Here is a 19,583-nt window from a genome sequence, read left to right on the forward strand (position 1 = left end):
AGGGTACCCACTGCTGAATAAAATCCTTCACGTTTCCCCGCGTATTGCCCTTTTCATTACACTCATCCATGCCACCCCCCTGCACATTTTTACTCCTCTCCGCTGGTCACTGAGAAACCCTCAGTCTTCGAATGCTATAAGTCCAGGTCCCATTGCAACGAATCAAAACTGGTAATAAACATTGACTGTAAGCTTTCCATAAGAATAGTTTTAACAACTGTGCTAGCCTACCAAATGCACTGCACGCCAAATTTACTCTTCTGTTAATTTCCTTTCTGACCATTCAACGTTAACTTAAACTCCTACAAACACTTAAATACCTCAAATTATCCTATGATTTACCTGTCAGTCTGAACAATTTTTTGTATTGACTGTACATTATACTAGTCTTACTGTAATTGATTTTAACGTTCCCTTTCAAAGTTCCTCTGTAACTTCTGCTGTTAGGTGATGAAATTTATCTGCGACTAGAGACAAAACAGTACTGTCTCCGTCAGTAAAACTAAAATGGTTCGGATATATTCCCTCTTCTTTTTAGCAATTTAGGCCTCTGAAAGCTTCCTCTAGAACTGCCGAAAATAATTTTGATGATATGGAATTTCCTTGCCTGGCGCATTTTCCGACGCCGAGTGTCCGAATATACTGAAGAAGTCTAATGAAAACGGTAGCATTTATGTATATGGTCTTCAGTATAATGACATATGTTGCATCAGTGCATTATCTGTTCGTATAGATTTTGTCGAAACTTAATCAAAAGCGTTCCCAAAATCTTTGAATCTCAAGTAAAGCGACAATTCATACTTACTGTTCCGTTCTTTAATTTCGTCGACTATTCGAAAAGGCAATATGTACTTCTAAAGCTAATTTGTTCTTTCATTTCATTAAAATTCATAATTCTTTTCTACGCAGTTGGTGAAAGTTTTAGAGAATATTTAATACATTACGGAGAACACGTAGATCGGTCAAGACTATTTTATGTCTTATTTATTTCTTTTTTTGTGAAACAGAACAGTATAACTGCAGCGTTCCGGATTCGGGATTTTTTTCCTTCGAAGACCTGTAAATAAACCTTCCTGTAAATGATTTTGGCAAGCTGCTTTCCCAAACTTCAATCGTAATTACTGGAGCACTGTCACCCCCACGTATCTTTTCTTCAATGTAGTTTATTAAATCTAGTTGAAAGAAATCTTCGAATGTTTTACAGTTTTTTCTGTTGTTTATTACTGTGCCGTACGTCATTTTAACTATTGAAATGTGCTTGTGTACCGAACATAAGTTCCTGTTTGGTTTCGTTCATATTGTTACTCCTTTCAGTCGTTTCTTCTGTCATTTTTCCTTGTATCTTCTCACATGCTTTGAAGAGTTTGTGAATTGTTTACGTCAGCATATCCTGTCAAGTTCCTATTACCGTTTGCTCCAAAGTCTTGTTTTATGTTTAAGAGTTGCCTTGTTCCAATTGGGATTTTCTTATCTTCTACCTTCTCAATTTTTTATTGTTTGATAAAACGCTATAAGTTCAACGTTTGGTTTTCTTTTTTCCTAAACAAGTACATTTGATAAGAAGTACATTTGATATTTGTGTTTTTCTGGAAGAATGGGTTAAATATAAACACTTTACAAAATGTATAAATATGATTTCTCTCATTTCTGATACTATCTCCAAAATTTTCCCATAGAGAGATAGTTCTTTAGTTCTTGTTCTACATTTGCATTAAAAACCGCCACTATGACCAATTAATGCTACAGCAACCACGAGCAACTATTAGTTTATTTTTAGCTATGAAGAAAAACATCGAAAAACAAAAAAAAAATTACGTAATTTTTTTATAGGAGAGGTGGGGGAATAGCGTGAAACAAAACACAGACGCAAGTGCTTACAGCATGGCACACGCTGCCATCCACTGCGACCATCGAGCAAGAAATATGTCCGTTTTATTTTAATTATTCGATGTCTTAATTTCAAATCAGTAAAAGTCGGAAGACTTCGGGCAACTAGTGATGTTTGTAGAGCCAGTACCGATGTTACTAATCTAGCAATGATAGTACCGTGGGCAGGTTTATAGAAGTAGTTACGCATTAAATCTCGTGTTGGCCTCTCGTTTAGTTTCACAGTAAGATGGTAATGAAGAATTGCGACCATATCTCCATTTCTCACGTTAACTAAACTCTTAGTCAATTGTTACTTCCATATGAGTTCTATTTTCGTGTGAAGCACAAAGTTCATGTGCAGGACCACAACTACGTGAGGACATTGCACTCCCAAACAGCTCTCTTCTCGCCACAGAAATCCACATACTAAAGCTTGCTTCCACCACTTTGGATACCTCCCTTCGGTCAGGACCAAGAAAATTTCAGCATACAATATTTTAGTCATGAATAACGGTCATAGATTCCCATGTGTTGCTGAAGAGAACCGTACGAAAAATTCCAGAAGACTCTGATTACGTCCGCAAGAGCTTTTTCTTTTAAATTATTCGCATTCGCAACATCCGCATACAGTCAACTAAACAGTGGGAAACGATACAGCGTGCTTCGACAATTTATAATATTCATTAGCCGCACCCTGGTATGAAGTTGCATAGGCTTAGACTTGCCATGCAGGACGCGGGAGGATGACGGTTCAAACCTGCGTCCGGTCATCCAGATTTAGGTTTTCCGTAATTTCCCTAAATCCCTCCAGGCAAAGGCTAGGATGCCTCTTTTGGAAGGGCACGGTCGATTTCCTTCTTCTTCCTTGAAACAATCCGAGCTTGTGCTCCATCTCTAATGAGCACGATGTCGACGGGACGTTAAACCCAGCTTAGGTCAAATGGCTCTGAGCACTATGGGACTTAACATCTGAGGTCATCAGTCGCCTAGAACTTAGAACTACTTAAACCTAACTAACCTAAAGCCGGCCGAAGTGGCCGTGCGGTTAAAGGCGCTGCAGTCTGGAACCGCAAGACCGCTACGGTCGCAGGTTCGAATCCTGCCTCGGGCATGGATGTTTGTGATGTCCTTAGGTTAGGTAGGTTTAACTAGTTCTAAGTTCTATGGGACTAATGACCTCAGCAGTTGTGTCCCATAGTGCTCAGAGCCATTTGAACCATTTAACTAACCTAAGGACATCACACACATCCGTGCCCGCGGCAGGATTCGAACCTGCGACCGTATCGGTCGCGCGGTTCCAGACTGAAGCGCCTAGAACCGTCGGCCACACAGGCCGGCAAACCCAGCTTACCTTCTTCCTTTTTGTCATGCACGCGATTTTTTCGTGTCAGCTAAGGCAATACGAAGATAAAGAACACACAGCACCCAGTCCCCGCGAAAACAAAATCTCCGACACGGCCGGGTATCAAACCCGGACCCTTCGGTTGGCAGTCTGCCGCGCTGACCCCGCAGCTACAGAGTTGGACGTTCGCCATAGTTGGTATATTCAACAGAACACGGTCACTAATGTCACAAATGGTTCACTTTCAACAGAAATGGACTTCAGAATTGTTGATCAATAATCGTCAATATTTATTCTCCCAAATCAAACCCATCCTCAGCAACAACGAGGCAGAGACAATGAATAGACAGCGTCTGGCCAATAGCGTGTATCATCTATACTGAGTTCGTGGAAGTGTTCGGTAACATTGCGCCATCGTCTGGCACGGCGGTTAGGTGGCGCAGAATTTGAACTGTGTTTAAACAACTCTCAATGACGGGGAACAAAGAGGGAGACCATCTCTGTGGGAAGAACCGGTAATCGGGGTATCGCATGTGAAAGTAAGTCATGGGTCAGTTTTGAACATCCTGCACGACGATTTGAACATGACTAACGTCCCCGCCCGCCCGACCGCACGGCTTTCCGGGCGGTCCCCGGCACGGATCCAGCCGGCTATGTATGGTTTTTAGGCGGTTTTCCATTTGCCTCGGCAAATGCGGGCTGGTTCCCCTTATTCCGCGTCAGCTACATTATGTCGGCGATTGCTGCGCAAACAAGTTCTCCACGTACGCGTACACCATCATTACTCTACCACGCAAACATAGGGGTTACACTCGTCTGGTGCGAGACGTTCCCTGGGGGGTCCACTGGGGGTCGAACCGCACAATAACCCTGGGTTCAGTGTGGGGCGGCGGAGGGGTGAAGTGGACTGCGGTAGTCGTCGTGGGTTTGCGGACCACTGCGGCTGCGGCGGGGGCGGAGCCTCTCCGTCGTTTGTAGGCCCCCGGTTAACGTAACATAACATAACGTCGCCGCCCGCTTGGGTTCCGTGACTGCTCATACCCATCCAAAAAAATCCGTACAACCGAGGCAGCAGTGGAGATGTTGCATCTGTTTTAGACAAATCCCCATGACTACTTGAGACGCCTGCCTCAGCTTAATATTCTTTTTGTTCTCGTTTCGCACAGCGTCGATCAAAGAGTAATCTAATAACTCTTTCAGTAACGGATAATATGTTAAGACAGACTACGCTTCTACCTAAATTTTCCGGTTCGTATATCAATTAAACACCTACAAATCGTATTTATACTGAAACTTCCTGCTTGCTCCATGCTACGCGCCACACTGGGGGCTCTAACCAGAGACCTTCGCCTTTCGCGGGCAAGTCCTCTATCGAATACGCCATCTAAGCTGCCTTGAGACCTCCCTCACAGCTTTTAATGTGTTAGGAGGTTTTAAAGCGGCGCACACTCCACTGGAGAGTTACAATTCATTCTGGAAATCATATTTATATTATTTTGTACAAACATGGAACAGAAACATAATTACCCAAAAGCTAATGACATTAACGAAGAGAACTGCGATGCCACCTAAGAAGACACTCATGTCTGAATCGTTTAGTGGAGCGCGGGTGTTTTTGGATTTACACTATCTGATCAAAAGTATCCGGACATCTGTTAGTGGACATTAATATGGGTTGTGTCCACCCTTCGCTTTTGTGACGTCTTGAACTCTGCTGGGACCTTTTCAGTGAGGTGTCTGAATGTCTGTGGAGTAATAGCAACGCGTTCTTCCTCAAGAGGCAAAACCATAGAAGGTACTGGTATTGGACGTTGGGTCTAGAACGAAGTCGACGCTCTAACCCACCCCAAAGGTGTTGTACGGAATACAGATCGGGACTCCGGGCAGGCTACTCCATTCCAGGTATGTCAATGTCTACAAACCATTGCCTCACAGCCGCTGTAATGTGACAAGGCGTATTATCATGCTGATACAATCATCGTCTCCGAACTGTTCCTCTACTGTACACAATAAACAATGCTATAAAATGTCTTCACATCCTTCCGCAATTAGCGTTTCTTTCTTTATTTTTTGGGGGGAGGGGGTGGGGGGGGCAGGGGTCATCAGTCTTCTGACTGGTTTAATGTAGCCCACCACAAATTTCTCTCCTGTGCCAGCTTCTTCATCTCAGAGTAGCACTTGCAACTCACGTCCTCAATTATTTGCTGGATGTATTCCAATCTCTGTTTACAGTTTTTGCCCTCTACAGTTCCCTCTAGTGCAGTGGAAGTCATTCCCTCATGTCTTAACAGATATCCCATCATCCTGTCCCTTCTCCTTATCAGTGTTTTCTTCGATTCTGCGCAGAACCTCCTCATTCCTTACTTTATCGGTGCCCTAATTTTCAACATTCGTCTGTAACACCACATCTCAAATGCTTCTATTCTCTTCTGTTCCGGTTTTCCCAAGGTCCATGTTTCACTACCATACAATGCTGTATTCCAGACATACGTTCTCAGAAATTTCTTCCTCAAAATTAAGGCCTATGTTTGATACTAGTAGACTTCTCTTGGCCAGGAATCCCCTTTTTGCCATTGCTAGTCTGCTTTTGATGCCGTCCTTGCTCCGTCCGACATTGGTCATTTTACTACTCAGGTAGCAGAATTCCTTAACTTCATCTACTTCGTGACCATCAATCCTGATGTTAAGTTTCACTACATCTCATTACTTTCGTCTTTCTTCGATTTAATCTGAGTCCATATTCTGTACTCATTAGATTGTTCATTCCGCTCACCAGATCATGTAATTCTTCTTCACTTTCACTCAGAATAGCAATGTCATCGGCGAATCGTATCATTAATATCCTTTCACCTTGAATTTTAATTCCACTCCTGAATCTTTTTTTTATTTCCATCATTAATTCTTCCATGTATAGATTGAACAGTAGGTGAGAAAGACTACATCCATATCTTACACCCTATTTCATCCGAGCGCTTCGTTCTTGATGGTCCACTCATATTATCCCCTCTTGGATCTTGTACATATTTTATATTACCCGTCTCTCCTTGAGCTTATCCCAATTTTTCTCGTCGTTTCGAACATGTTGCACCATTTCATTATCGAACATTTTTTCCAGGTCGACAAATCCTATGAACGTGTCTTGATTTTTCTCTAGTCTTGCTTCCATTATCAACCACAACGTCAGAATTGCCTCTCTCGTGCCCTTACCTTTTCTAAATCCAAACTGATCGTCATCTAGCACATCCTCAATTTTCTTTTCCAATCTTGTTTTCCATTATTCTTGTCAGCAACTTGGATGCATTGTGGATGATGTTTTTCCGAAAGTCACATGGTATGTCGCCACTCATACATTCTACACACCAACGTGAATAGTCGGTTTGTTGCCATTTCCCCCAACGACTTTAGAAATTCTGATGGACTGTTATCTATCCCTTCTGCCTTATTTAATGTTAAGTCCTCCAAAGCCTTTTTAAATTCTGATTCTAATACTGGGTCCCCTATCCCTTTTAAATCGACTCCTGTTTCCTCTTCTATCACATCATACAAATCTTCCCCCTCATAGAGGTTTTCACCTATCCGCTCTCTCCTCTGCATTTAGCAGTGGAATTCCTGTTGCACTCTTAATGTAACCACACTTGCTTTCAATGTCACTGAAGGTTGTTTTGACTTCCTGTATGCTGAGTCTGTCCTTCCTACAATCATTTCTTTTTCGATTTCTTCACATTCTTCATACAGCCATTTCATCTTAGCTTCCCTGCATTTCCTATTTATTTCATTCGTCAGCGGCTTGTATTACTGTATTCCTGAGTTTCTCGGAACATTTTTGTGCTTCCTCCTTTCATCGATCAAATGAGGTATTTCTTTTGTTACCCACGGTTTCTTCGCAGTTACCTTCTTTGTACCTATGCTTTTCTTTCCAACTTCTGTGATTGCCCTTTTTAGAGATGTCCACTCCTCTTCAACTGTACTGCCTACTGAGCTATTCCTTATTGTTGTATCTATAGCCGTAGAGAACTTCAAGCGTATCGCGTCATTCCTTAGTACTTCCGAATCCCACTTCTTTGCGTATTGATTCTTCCTGACTAATGTATTAAAATTCAGCCTACTCTTCATCACTACTATATTGTGATCTGAGTCTATATCTGCTCTTGGGTACGCCTTACAATCAAGTATCCGATTTCGGAATCTCTCGCTGACCATGATGTAATTTAACTGAAATCTTCCCGTATCACCCGGCCTTTTCCAAATATACCTCCTCGTCTTGTGATTCTTGTACAAAGTATCGCTATTACTACTTGAAACTTGTTACAGAACTCAATTACTCTTTCTCCTCTCTCATTCCTTGTCCCGAACCCATATTCTCCCGTAACCTTTTCTTCTACTCCTTCCCCTATAATTGCATTCCAATCTCCAATGATTGTTAGATTTTCATATCCTTTACATATTGTATTACGCATTCAGTATCCTCATATACTTTCTCTATCTTTTCATCTTCAGCTCGCGACGTCGGCATATACACCTCAACTATCGTTGTCGGTGTTGGTTTGCTGTCGACTCTGATGAGAACAATCCTATCACTGAACTGCTCACAGTAATACACTCTCTGCCATACCTTCCTATTCATAACGAATCCTACTCCCGTTATACCGTTTTCTGCTGCTGTTAATATTAACCTATGTCGATTTCACTTCTCTGACCCCTGCTATATCTAGCCTTTGTATTTCCCTTTTCAGATTTTCTAGTTTCCTTATTACGTTCAAGCTTCTCACATTCCACGCCCCAATTCGTAGAACGTTATCCTTCCACCGATTATTCAGTCTTTTTCTCATGGTAACCTCCCCCTTGGCAGTCCCCTCCCGGAGATCTGAATGGGGGACTATTCTGGAATCTTTTGCCAATGGAGAGATCATCATGACACTTTTCAATTATAGGCCACATGTCCTGTGGATACACGTTACGTGTCTTTAATGCAGAGGTCTCCATTGCCTTCTGCATCCTCATGCTGTTGATCACTGCTGATTTATCCGCCTTTAGTGGCAGTTTACCACCCTTAGGACAAGAGAGTGCCCTGAACCTTTGTCCGCTCCTGCGCCCTTTTTGACAAAAACGAAGAGGACTTCTTTTGCTGGAAGTCTTCGGCTGCCAATTCTGATTGTTAATCAAAATTTAAGCAGTGGCGGGATTCGAGCCCGGGACCGAGGACGTTTTGATTACTAATCAAAGATGCTACCCCCTTGTTTTTATTTTTTGTTCGTTGTTGATCGTTGTGTTTGGTCGCTGCGGACGTCACAAGACGTTTAAGTTCGTTTGTTGATCCTTCCACCCAGTTTTTTTACTACAGAGGCCAACCAGCTATCTGACCGAATACGGTGAAATACCGTGCCGGCTCCTTAGACCTAAAGCGCTGTAATGGGGCCATATCCTTACCATGAAAAACACCGCTATACTATAACACCACCTCTGACGTACTTCATTGTTCTCTTTCTCAAAATGGTTCAAATGGCTCCGAGCACTATGGGACTTAACATCTGAGGTCATCAGTCCCCTAGAACTTAGAAATACTTAAACGTAACTAACCTAAGGACATCACACACATCCATGCCCGAGGCAGGATTCGAACCTGCTACCGTTGCGGTCGCGTGGTTCCAGACTGAAGCGCCTAGAACCGCTCGGCCACACTAGCCGGCGTTCGCATTCTCCAGTCGTTTACCACCGGATACAGCACTAAAAATTACTCCTTTCCAGTCATCCACTGGCCATTGGTGTTGCTTCTCACACAAACTCACGCGTCGCTTAGCAGTGATTGCAAGAATGTGTGGTTTATGAGGTGATGCTCGATCATTGTGCCCTATTCCTTTTAAATCCTTACGCACGTTCATTGTGCTAGCTGGACAGACGGTACCATTTTTGAACTGACGAGTGTGTTATTCCGCTGATTTCACACGATTGCTACAACCATGCTCCGTATTGCTCCAGGGTCAGGATCCATCACTACAAGAGATATACCTGGTCTTGTTTTAGCTGTGAATGTTCGTTTGCGTTTCCACTTCACGGTGACATGATTAACAGTCGACTCGGGCAGCTTTAGAAGTTTTGAAACGCTCTTATGGATATGTTAATCACGTTACACTCAATGACTAGTCTACGTTCTAAGTCACTGTTGTCTGCTGACCGACCCATTCTGCTGTTCTGCTTCTCTGCTGGCAGTGCAACACATCCCTCCCCCCTTTTTGGACTAAACTGTAAAAATAATATTCCAATAGCCGTTATTTTTATAGCTTTTTATTTAGGTTACCAGTTTCGACTCCTCAACAGAGTCATCTGCAGGTCCTGTAGCGTGAATGACAAAAAGCATCTAGCCTTAGATGTATGTTAAAGGGAAACAATATTTCCGCCTAGTTTCCGTAGAAGACTTCACGAGAGATGTGTGCTCTTCACACGTGTAACAGTAACACTTCTTGTGCTGGAAGTCTTCGGCTGCCAATTCTGATTGTTAATCAAAATTTAAGCAGTGGCGGGATTCGAGCCCGGGACCGAAGACGTTTTTGTTACCTGGTGGTCAATTCCGCATTACATAGGAATGTACGGACGCTCGTGTTCAGAGAGCATATATGAAATACACTGGGTGGACAAAGGTACAGAAACACCACAAACATAACGCATTAGCATGCCTAATACGGTGTAGGAAAACGATTCATTCAGAACAGCTTCCACTCTCTCTGGGTACAAAAATAGCGCGTTCACGTAACGATGATGGAGGTTGATAGCGATTACCCACACGTCTCTTCAAAGTAGACCACAAAGGTTCAGTAAAGTTATCTTGTGATTGTGGAGCCCAAGGGACATGCTACAATTCATCCTCGTGCTCACAAAACCAGGCGACATACATGTTTAATTCTGGAGGTACGCATAAAACATCATCCGATATTGTACTAAACGCATTCTTTGAAAATTATCTCGAGCAGTTAGTTCATGAGCCCACACGAATAGTAAACGGTTGTGAAAACACACTAGACCTCTTAGCAACAAATAATTATGAGTTAATAACGAGCATCAAAACGGATACAGGGATTAGTAAACACAGGGTTAACGTAGCGGGATTGAATATTGTAACCATAAATCCTCCAAAAATAAACGAAAAATATACCCATTCAAAAAAGCAGATAAAAATTCACTTGACGCCTTCCTGAGAGACAATCTCCATTCCTTCCAAACAAATAATATACTTGTATACCAGATGTGGCTTGAATTCAAAAAAATAGTATCGGTAGCACTTGAGAGATTTATACCAAATAAATTAGCAAATGGCGGAGCTGATCCTCCTTGGTACACAAAACAGACCAGAACACCGTTGCCGTAACAACGAAGCAAACATGTCAAATTTAAACAGACGCAAAATCCCCAAGATCGGCGATCTTTTACAGAAGCTCGAAATTTAGCGCGGACTTCAATGCGAGATGCTTAAAATAGTTTCTACAACGAAACTTTGTCTCTAATAAGGCAAAAAATCCAAAGAGATTCCGCTCGTACGTGAAGTATGTTAGCGGCAAGAACATGGAGGTCTCCTTATACCTCCATGGGCAAGAAACAATCAATGCCTTAACTGCGCGATAGCAATGGAGATACGATTGGAGACAATGCTGCCAAAGCAGAGTTACTAAAAACAGCCTTCCGAAATGCCTTCACGAAAGAAGACGAAGTAAATATTCCGGAATTCGAATCGAGAACAGCTGTCAACATGAGTAACGTAGAAGTAAATATCCTCGGAGTAGTGAAGCAACTTAAATCACTTACTAAAAGCAAGTCTTCTGGTCCAGACTGTATACCAATTAGGTTCCTTTCAAAGTATGCTGATGCATTAGCTCCATACTTAACAATCATATACAGCCATTCACTCGACGAAACATCCATACCCAAAGACTGGAAAGTTGCACAGGTCACACCAATATTCAAAAAAGGTAGTAGGAGAAATCCACTAAATTACTGGCCATATCATTAAGGTCGATATGCAGCAGGATTTTGGAACATATATTGTGTTCAAACATTATGAATTACCTCGAAGAAAACGACCTATTGACACACAGTCAACATGAATTTAGAAAACATCGTTCTTGTGAAACACAACTACCTCTTTACTCACATGAAGTGTTGAGTGCTACTGACAAGGAATTTCAGATTGATTCCGTATTTCTGTATTTCCCGAAGGGTTTTGACACTGTACCGCACAAGTGGCTTGTAATGAAAATGGAATACCGTCTCAGTTATGTGACTGTATTTGTGATTTCCTGTCAGAGAGGTTCGTAGTAATTGACGGAAAGGCATCGAGTAAAACACAAGTGATTTCTGGCGTTCCCCAAAGTAGTGTTATAGGCACTTTGCTGTTCCTTATCTGTATAAACGATTTAGGAGACATTGTGAGCAGCCGTCTTAGGTTGTGTGCAGATGACTCTGTCGTTTATCGACTAGTAAAGTAACCGGAAGATCAGAACAAATTGCAAAACGATTTAGAAAAGATATCTGAATGATGCGAAAATTGGCAGTTGGCCCTAAATAACGAAAAGTGTGCAATCATCCATATGAGTACTAAAAGGAATTGATTAAGTTTCGGTTACACGATAAATCAGTCTAATCTAAAGGCCGCAAATTCAACTAAATACCTACGTATTACAGTAATGAACAACTCTAATTGGAAGGAAAACATAGAAAATGTTGAGGGGAAGGCTAGCCAAAGACTGCGTTTTAGTCGTAGGACACGTAGAGAATGTAAGAGATCTACTAGAGAGACTGCCTACACAACGCCTGTCCGTGCTCTTTTAGAATATTGCAGTTCGGCGTGGGAATCTTACCAGGTAGGACTGACGAAGTACATCGTTAAAGTTCAAGGAAGGGCAGCACGTTTTGTATAATCGCGAAATATGGGAGAGAGTGTCAATTAAGTGATACAGGATTCGGGCTGGGCATCATTAAAAGAAAGGCGTTTTTCGTTGCGACGGAATCTTCTCACGAAATTCCAATCACCAACTTTGTCATCCGAATTTTGACACCGACCTACATAGGGAGAAACGATCACCACGATAAAATAAGGGAAATCAGAGCTCATAAGGAAAGATACAGGTGTTCGTTTTGAGCCGTGCTGGCCCCGGCTTATGCGTTGGTTTAAACCTTGACTGTTAGTTGCGTTTGGTTTCCCGCAGTTATTGCGGTTATGCCGTGGTTCTTCCTCTTTCTACGTGTGGCAGCAGCGGTGTGCATCGATATTCGCACCTTGTACTATCTTTGGTCTGGTGCTTATAGTTCCTGCTAGCCGGTGTGCGGCAGTCGGTCGGTTGGTGTGGATCAGCCAGGAAATCTCACTGCGCAGTCGGCCGGGCCCGCTGGCGGTCTCTGCGCAGTGTCGGAGTGTGTGGGAGCTGTTCCGATTGCTACGAGGTTCGTGGCTCACCGACCCAGGACACCTAAGTTGAGTGCCGATTTAATTACCGAAGCCAGTCTGTTCACATTGTGCCGTTGGTTTTCATGGTTGGCTGTTGGGGGTATTCCCGTGAGCAACAGCGAGTGTTCGGAGTTGGCAAAAGTTTGGCCACCATCCGGTGGAGTTTAACTGTATTTTGGTTATTTGAAGTCCGAGTGCACCAGCGGAATTTTCTGCCTTGTGGCCGTTAGTCTTCCGGTTACCTGCCCTGGTCGCTGACGTAAAATTCAGGCAGTGTCCTTTCCTCACCGTGTTGTACCTGTCCAACACGTGTGTGTAGATTTGGCAGCTTATTCATACTTGGCTGTGGGCGGCTACGCCTTTTACGTTTTGGCTTTGAATTTCCTTGTGTACTGGTCGGGTGGAAAGCAAGTCTTCTTGTCGGTGGGTCCGTTGACTGTCTCTTGGGTGGGTTGCCGCCGGATCGGGTATAGTTGGGCCGACTACCTGTCCCCCCTAAGCGAACATTAATATTTCAAGTGCAGACCGACCCCTGGAAACTTCTGAGCGCCGCTGGCTGTACTGCCTTTTCTTAATGGCGTTTAATTGTGTATTTTAATGGCTCATAGCCGATGGTTTGTATTTGTTTGCTTTTAGTTGTTTCTCAATCATGGGCCTTGAGCCGTCTTAAAATTAAAATTCCTTAATTGCTAAGTCTTAGATTGTTTGGGCCTTCAGCCTCATTTAAAAAAATATATTTAAGGGTAAAGCCTTGGGCTTTCTGCCTTGTAAAAATTTATTATAGTTGTGTTTTGAATCATGGGCCTTCAGCCGTTTTAAAATTAAAATTCCTTACTTGTCAAGTCATAGATTGTTTGGGTCTTCAGCCTCATTTGAAATATTATTTAAGGATAAAACCTTGCGCTTTCTGCCTTTTGAAAATTTATTGTAGTTGTGTTTTAAATCATGAGCCTTCAGCCGTTTTAAAAATTAAAGAGGTTGTGCCCTTAAGCCATAAGATTGTGTGTCATATTCAGTCGATAGTTGAGCTCGGAAATTTGCGCTGTAATGTTTGGGCAACTAAATAAAGTTATATGTGTTCGAGTGCAACTGACATCCGCTCATTTTTGGCCCCTTTCCACAATTCCAACTACCTGTTCTGTCCTGCGGATTTAACCAGGCGTTTCACGTTCTTTCCGAGCGCTATACAAGATTGGAGTAATAGAAAATTGTGAAGGTGGTTCGATAAACCCTCTGCCAGGCACTTAAATATGATTCGCAGAGTATCCATGTAGATGTAGATGTAGTCCTATACTGTGCGAGCTGGGTGAACAGACCCTATCGTCTTGCAACACAGCATCGCCATTGGGGAACAACATTGTACATGTAATGGATCTGATCAACGCTGTCTTGCAGAACAGCCATGGGTCCCATGGAATATCACTATATCGCTGCCCAAACCAACACAAAACCCCAGCCTTGTTTCACTCTTGAGCCGTAAACTCGGCCAGAAACTGGAAACAGCGTGAAACAAGACTCATCCGACAAAATGACTTTCTTCTATGGTTCCGCAGCCCAGGTTTTATGTCTTCCGCACCATGTTTTCCTGTTATGGGCAGTGGTTTTGGAATTCCAAGTCGCCCTGCCATTCCCATTTTATGGAGCCCCCTTCGTGTTGTTTGCTTACTGACGGGGTTCATGAGTGCGGCACTCAGTTCTGCAGTGACTTTTGCAGCTGTCGCCCTCTTATTTTCCATCACGATCCTCTTCAATGACCGTCTGTCATAATGTCGTCCGCGTTGTGACTTGGCGGATGACGTTTTTCCGCTTTCCCTCATGCGGTATAAATCTCCGATAAATGACTGTTGAAATATCAAACACTTCGGATGCCTTAGTTATAGAAACGGCTACCACAAGATATACAACAACTGCCCACATTCGAATTCATATAGTTCCGACATAATGCACTCACAACCACACAGAACACTTTTGTGACCCCATGGCTGACACTGGTAACGGACTGAGGACATTGCACAGATGCTGTGCTTGGTCGAATACAACAGCGCAACATGTAAGTTTGGTTGGCTTCTGCATTTATGTTCGTGCATGCTCTTCTCGCAGTGTTTCCATATTTTGGTCCAACCCCTGCAGCTAGTAATCGGCCTATTTTAATTTCTGCAACAGATATCTTTTTCATAGCCTATAGAGATATTACGTCGCATGAATCTGGAAATGAATGTATCCCAGATTGTTCTGAGAGAATAGGTACCTTATTACTTGAGTCACTACTTCCACAAAATACTGCAATTTAATTAGATTAGTACAGCGTGTCATTATTCCGTAAAATGCCCTGAATGAAGTCTGAGACAGGTCACTTATGTGCTCGTCTTCGACTCATGGCTGATACAGAGTTCTACTTTAATATTCTGATGGATATTAAGACTGCGACGGTCATTACTGTCGTTTCAGCGTGACAAACTTCATTGTTTATCGCCGCTATTAATACTACCACATAACCATTATCAACACAGTATGAACATAACCTATAATTGCGACGAGACGAAAATAGTACAACATAAGAGCGAGAGACCAACAGAATTTACACAAACTTTCAAAGTAGTTCTGAAATCATGAATAATTATTGGAAAAAGACACTAAGGTGTTGTTTCTTTGACTGTCTACTAAACACCTATGTCTCATTGATATTAAGTGTTATCACGCGAATTGCTAACTATGATTCGAGTCTAAAGCTCTTTGAAATCTCTGAGACGTATCTTTGCAGAAATTGAGCTATTTACGCTGCATTGCATGCGTTTAATATACGATGGAAGAATAATCAGGATCTGGAGACAAAAGGAATCACTATTAGCAGGCTAAAATAGATATTCTTTTGCTTTGGTAGGCCTAAATAGAGATCTAGTTTACAGTAACGAACAGTAAATGAAACTTCCTCTATAGCTTTCAAAAAATTTCAGCCAAAATTGAATATCGTACATAAAAATACAATAACAGATGAGTGTGCCACTCGATTACCAACTTTTCACAAGACAGCTCAGCAAGGCCAACTACGTAAACTAAAGTACCTGCGAGATATCAGCCGAACCTCAGGGTCAAGTCATGAAGCTAATAATGAGATAACATCCAAATCACTAACAGACTATAGGACTACCAGGAAGAGATAAAATAAAAACATTATATCACTTTAAACGAATCTGACGTATATTATCCATTGAAACTTTCATCATCAAATCCTGTGTAAGTACACAGAAAAATAAGAAAGGAAAATAAAAAACTAGGAAGTCTGCATTGACGAGATATGAATGATAGGAAACTGCTACGAGGTATACCAACATCCTCAGAAAATGTAAAATAGTCCGATGAAGAGATAACGAATTTTAGGGACACATTATTGAAATACAAAATTTTAGACTGGCCGTGAAATATAAAATTTTAGACTGGCCGACACTAACTCTATAAGTCTCTTTTTCAACGAATGTTAGGAATAACTTGTTGCACGAAACTGGAAGAGGCTTTCAGGAAGTAGGGATCACAGAAGACATTATAATGACAGGAGCTACATTAAAATTATAAATAACAAATGTCAGTTAATGAAGAAAACAAACACTATCTATGACAAAAACTACAAAGTAGACCGCAGAAAAATTTAGTCGCGAATATAAAAGAAATTTTGGGAGAAGAGAGGAGCAATACTTCTATGGAAGTAGAGGGCACCACTTCACTACGCGCCATATCGCTGACGTATTCCAGCCAATCAGAAGCCGTCCTTTGCATATAAAAGTGGGAACCTCGCTAGTTCACGACAGTCAGTTTTAGCCCTGACGATGACCATGGAGGTAGTGGTCGAAAGCTTGGAGTTTTATCCTGATTTGACGCGGCATGTACACCGAGAGATTTTTACTCACCAGTGAATTAAGTTCGTCTTTCTTCTCAACTTGGTATAGTAAAAAATAAAAAAGGAAAAATGATTAATCCATAGATCAAGGAAAGGAACAGCAACTGAAGTGGCCTGGGGATGAACGTCGTTCTCTCGTATTAGGGAGCAGACAGTTTCAAATTACTTTCCGTAAAAATTCAGGCGATTTTCAGTATCGTCGACAATAGGAAAAAGTGGATTTTTCCTCCTTGTTTCGCCCTTGAACTAGTTAACCGTCTCTCACAATCACACAAGAAAGGCAATTCTTAAACAAAAGATCAGATAAAATAGTCGATGGTCTTCGTAAGAACCGTTAACTGTGTGCTTCAAGTTAGAAATCTGTCCGACTAGCCTGCTACATGGTGTGGAACATATACGAAGGAAAAAAATCGTCTATGGCAGCATAAATAATGAAAATGAACGGAATATTTTGCCTACATGACATTGTTTGGGAGGTACATTTCATTACGAGAATGTATTCCTGGAACAGTAGCTGGTTCTTGACTGTAAAGATGAATAACGTAAATATACAATCGAAGGTAAAATCTTCTGGGTTGTTAGGTAGCGCCATGTTCCTCTTCAAACTGTTTCTTCAATATCGACGTTCCGACCACTCTGCTAGGATTGCCTTCAGGAATCTGCAAGTGCCCAGAATCAGCGATTCCTCAAAAACGCACGCAGCCAGTTCTCGTGCAGTGTTCTTCAGAGTTAGTCACTTCATATCGCCCCTCCGGCCTTCCCCAAACACCTTTCCAGAAATACATTCGTTCTCGGACTGCTAGCGAGATTCTCCAACAGTACTGGTAACATTTACGCCCCAGCACGAAACACGCAGTGAAAGCAGATAACGACCCACAGAACAGGCAGCAACACATCTTTCACTGACTCTGGCAGAAAATAGTGCTCCGATGAAGTATATTTTCACCCATGTAATATATGTGAAATGTTGTATACAAATTTTGTAACATCTTATACCAGAGACATCAGCAAACTCCTTTCTTTCGAACAAAAAAAAGGGAAAAAAGAACAATGTCTGTTCATAAATAATACATCTGCAGTGTTACACAGGCGCCAAGTGCGATAAAGTGAAACAGTGGAAGCTCGGTTATAAGTACCCATAGTATAGTCAAAAGCGGTAAACAATCCACCGTAGTTTCATAATGGGAAGCACTACAGGAATGAAATTGTACAGGTAGAAGCATCGGCCCTTTACGCTTAAATTGTATCGTCGTCAGCCAATGGACAAATATGCAAGAGGCAACGACGGAGGTCCGCCATGTGAAATAGGAAAATGGGCAAAGCGCGGCGGTGTTGAGGCGGCGACACTGCCGAGTTACCTGTGCATAGTGTTGCTCCAAGCGCAAGCGACTTCCTTGCGCCACAGAAGCAGCCGGGATGCCCGGCGCCGGTTGCAGCGCCGCTTCTCCAGTGCTTGTTTCAACAGTTTAATTTCCGTCGATTCCGGCAGCCGCGCGAGCCTTGACCCATATAGCAAACGGCGCGCATGCGCTTGCGCAGCATCGTGCTGCAGCCGGTAGGCCACTAACCCCAGGTCTCTCGGTTCTCGCCTCCTCTGCACACCTCAAGCATGCCGCAACAACAACGAGAATGATCTGACGAAAAAATGCCAGTTTTATATGGCGACGGAAGCCGAAATCTCTCCTCTTATACTATCAAAATCAAATGGTCATAATATAAAAATGATAATTCTATCGCAGATTAGTTACATTGATTCCATTTAGTTAGGAGGCCTAAGAACAGTTCAGTTTCTTCAGGCAATTTCCAACAAAGAGTTCTTCAAAAAAACTGCAGATTTGCACGAGAATGGTTCAGTAGCGGTACACTGAAAATTTCACCCTGTTGTTAAAAAGTGAACTCATACAGCATTATCAGCTAGGTAACTGCAAGGCGTAGATTAAGCCGCCTTCTCGGAGAAGTTTCCTTTCCCCTTCAACTGTATATCATTTTCCGTGCGACGTGTGAATGTTGTCACAGACGTAGATTTTTAATGCAGCGACTGCGACGATAGAATGTGTCGCGCTGCTCTTATCAATGCTAACGAAAGAGAGGCTGATGCCATGGTCTAAATTCTCTAACACAATAACCAATAAAAAGGACTCTTAACATGCTTTGGAACGCCTAGGTTTCATGTGGGCAATCTGTATGGGACGAACCAGTAAATAGGATTTCAGACGATTGGTGCTTGCAGAAACCATATTTAATCCTACAATTGACTTGTTTTGTCTCAAGGCATTCACTGTTATGTTCCACACGTCTACAAGAAACTGAAATCAGTGAGATAGAAATATAGCTCTGGACTTCAGTCTTGCGATCCTTTTTGCAACCTGGAACGACATGCGTCGTTTTTTTCGCTATTGTGGTAACCTACGACAAACTGATGCTGGAAGAGTGGCCAATTCCTCCGCATATTTAATAGAGAATTTCACGGACATCCCATTAGGTCCTATGGCCTTTTCGTTACTGAGCGGTCCGGGATATTTTACTACTCCGCTCTCACTTATTACTTTATCTGTAATTTATTGCATCTGTGCGCGGATCGAACGTAGAATGATATACAGGATGAGTCACGTAAGACGTAACACCCATTTATTTGATGAACGGTCACACATATAGAAACGCGGTTTTCGCCAAATGTAAGAGTGTCGAGAGATGTTGATGTTTCTAGAGCTGGTGTCAACGGAGATATGAAAGCAAGTACGTTTATTTTCAAATGGAACCGTATACTTTTCATAATTGCATTCGACAGATCTTGAGAAAGAACTTCCCGCCCTTCTAACAGCCGTGTACCGCAAGTCTCTAGAGGAAAGGAAGGTTCCAAATGATTCGAAAAGAGCATTGGTAGTTACAGTTTTCAAGAGGGGTCGTCGAGCAGATGCGCAAAACTGTAGGCCTATATCTCTGACATCGATCTGTTGTAGAATTTTAGAACATGTGTTTTGCTCGCATATCATGTCATTTCTGGAAACCCAGACTCTACTCAGTAGGAATCAACATGGATTCCGGAA

General features: G+C 42.3%; 1 protein-coding gene across 1 annotated transcript in view; it reads right to left on the reverse strand.

The window, feature by feature from the left end:
- LOC126237303 (DNA oxidative demethylase ALKBH2-like) overlaps positions 1–17,994 on the reverse strand; it is a 637,322-nt gene extending 619,328 nt beyond the window's left edge. Inside the window, exon 1 of the mRNA XM_049947274.1 lies at positions 17,895–17,994. Within this exon, the coding sequence (XP_049803231.1) occupies positions 17,895–17,902 (8 nt within the window). The 5' untranslated portion in view covers positions 17,903–17,994. The remainder of the gene's footprint in view (positions 1–17,894) is intronic.
- Positions 17,995–19,583: the final 1,589 nt, after the last annotated feature.

The sequence above is a fragment of the Schistocerca nitens genome, chromosome 1, assembly GCF_023898315.1.
Source record: "Schistocerca nitens isolate TAMUIC-IGC-003100 chromosome 1, iqSchNite1.1, whole genome shotgun sequence".
NCBI classification, from domain to species: domain Eukaryota; kingdom Metazoa; phylum Arthropoda; class Insecta; order Orthoptera; family Acrididae; genus Schistocerca; species Schistocerca nitens.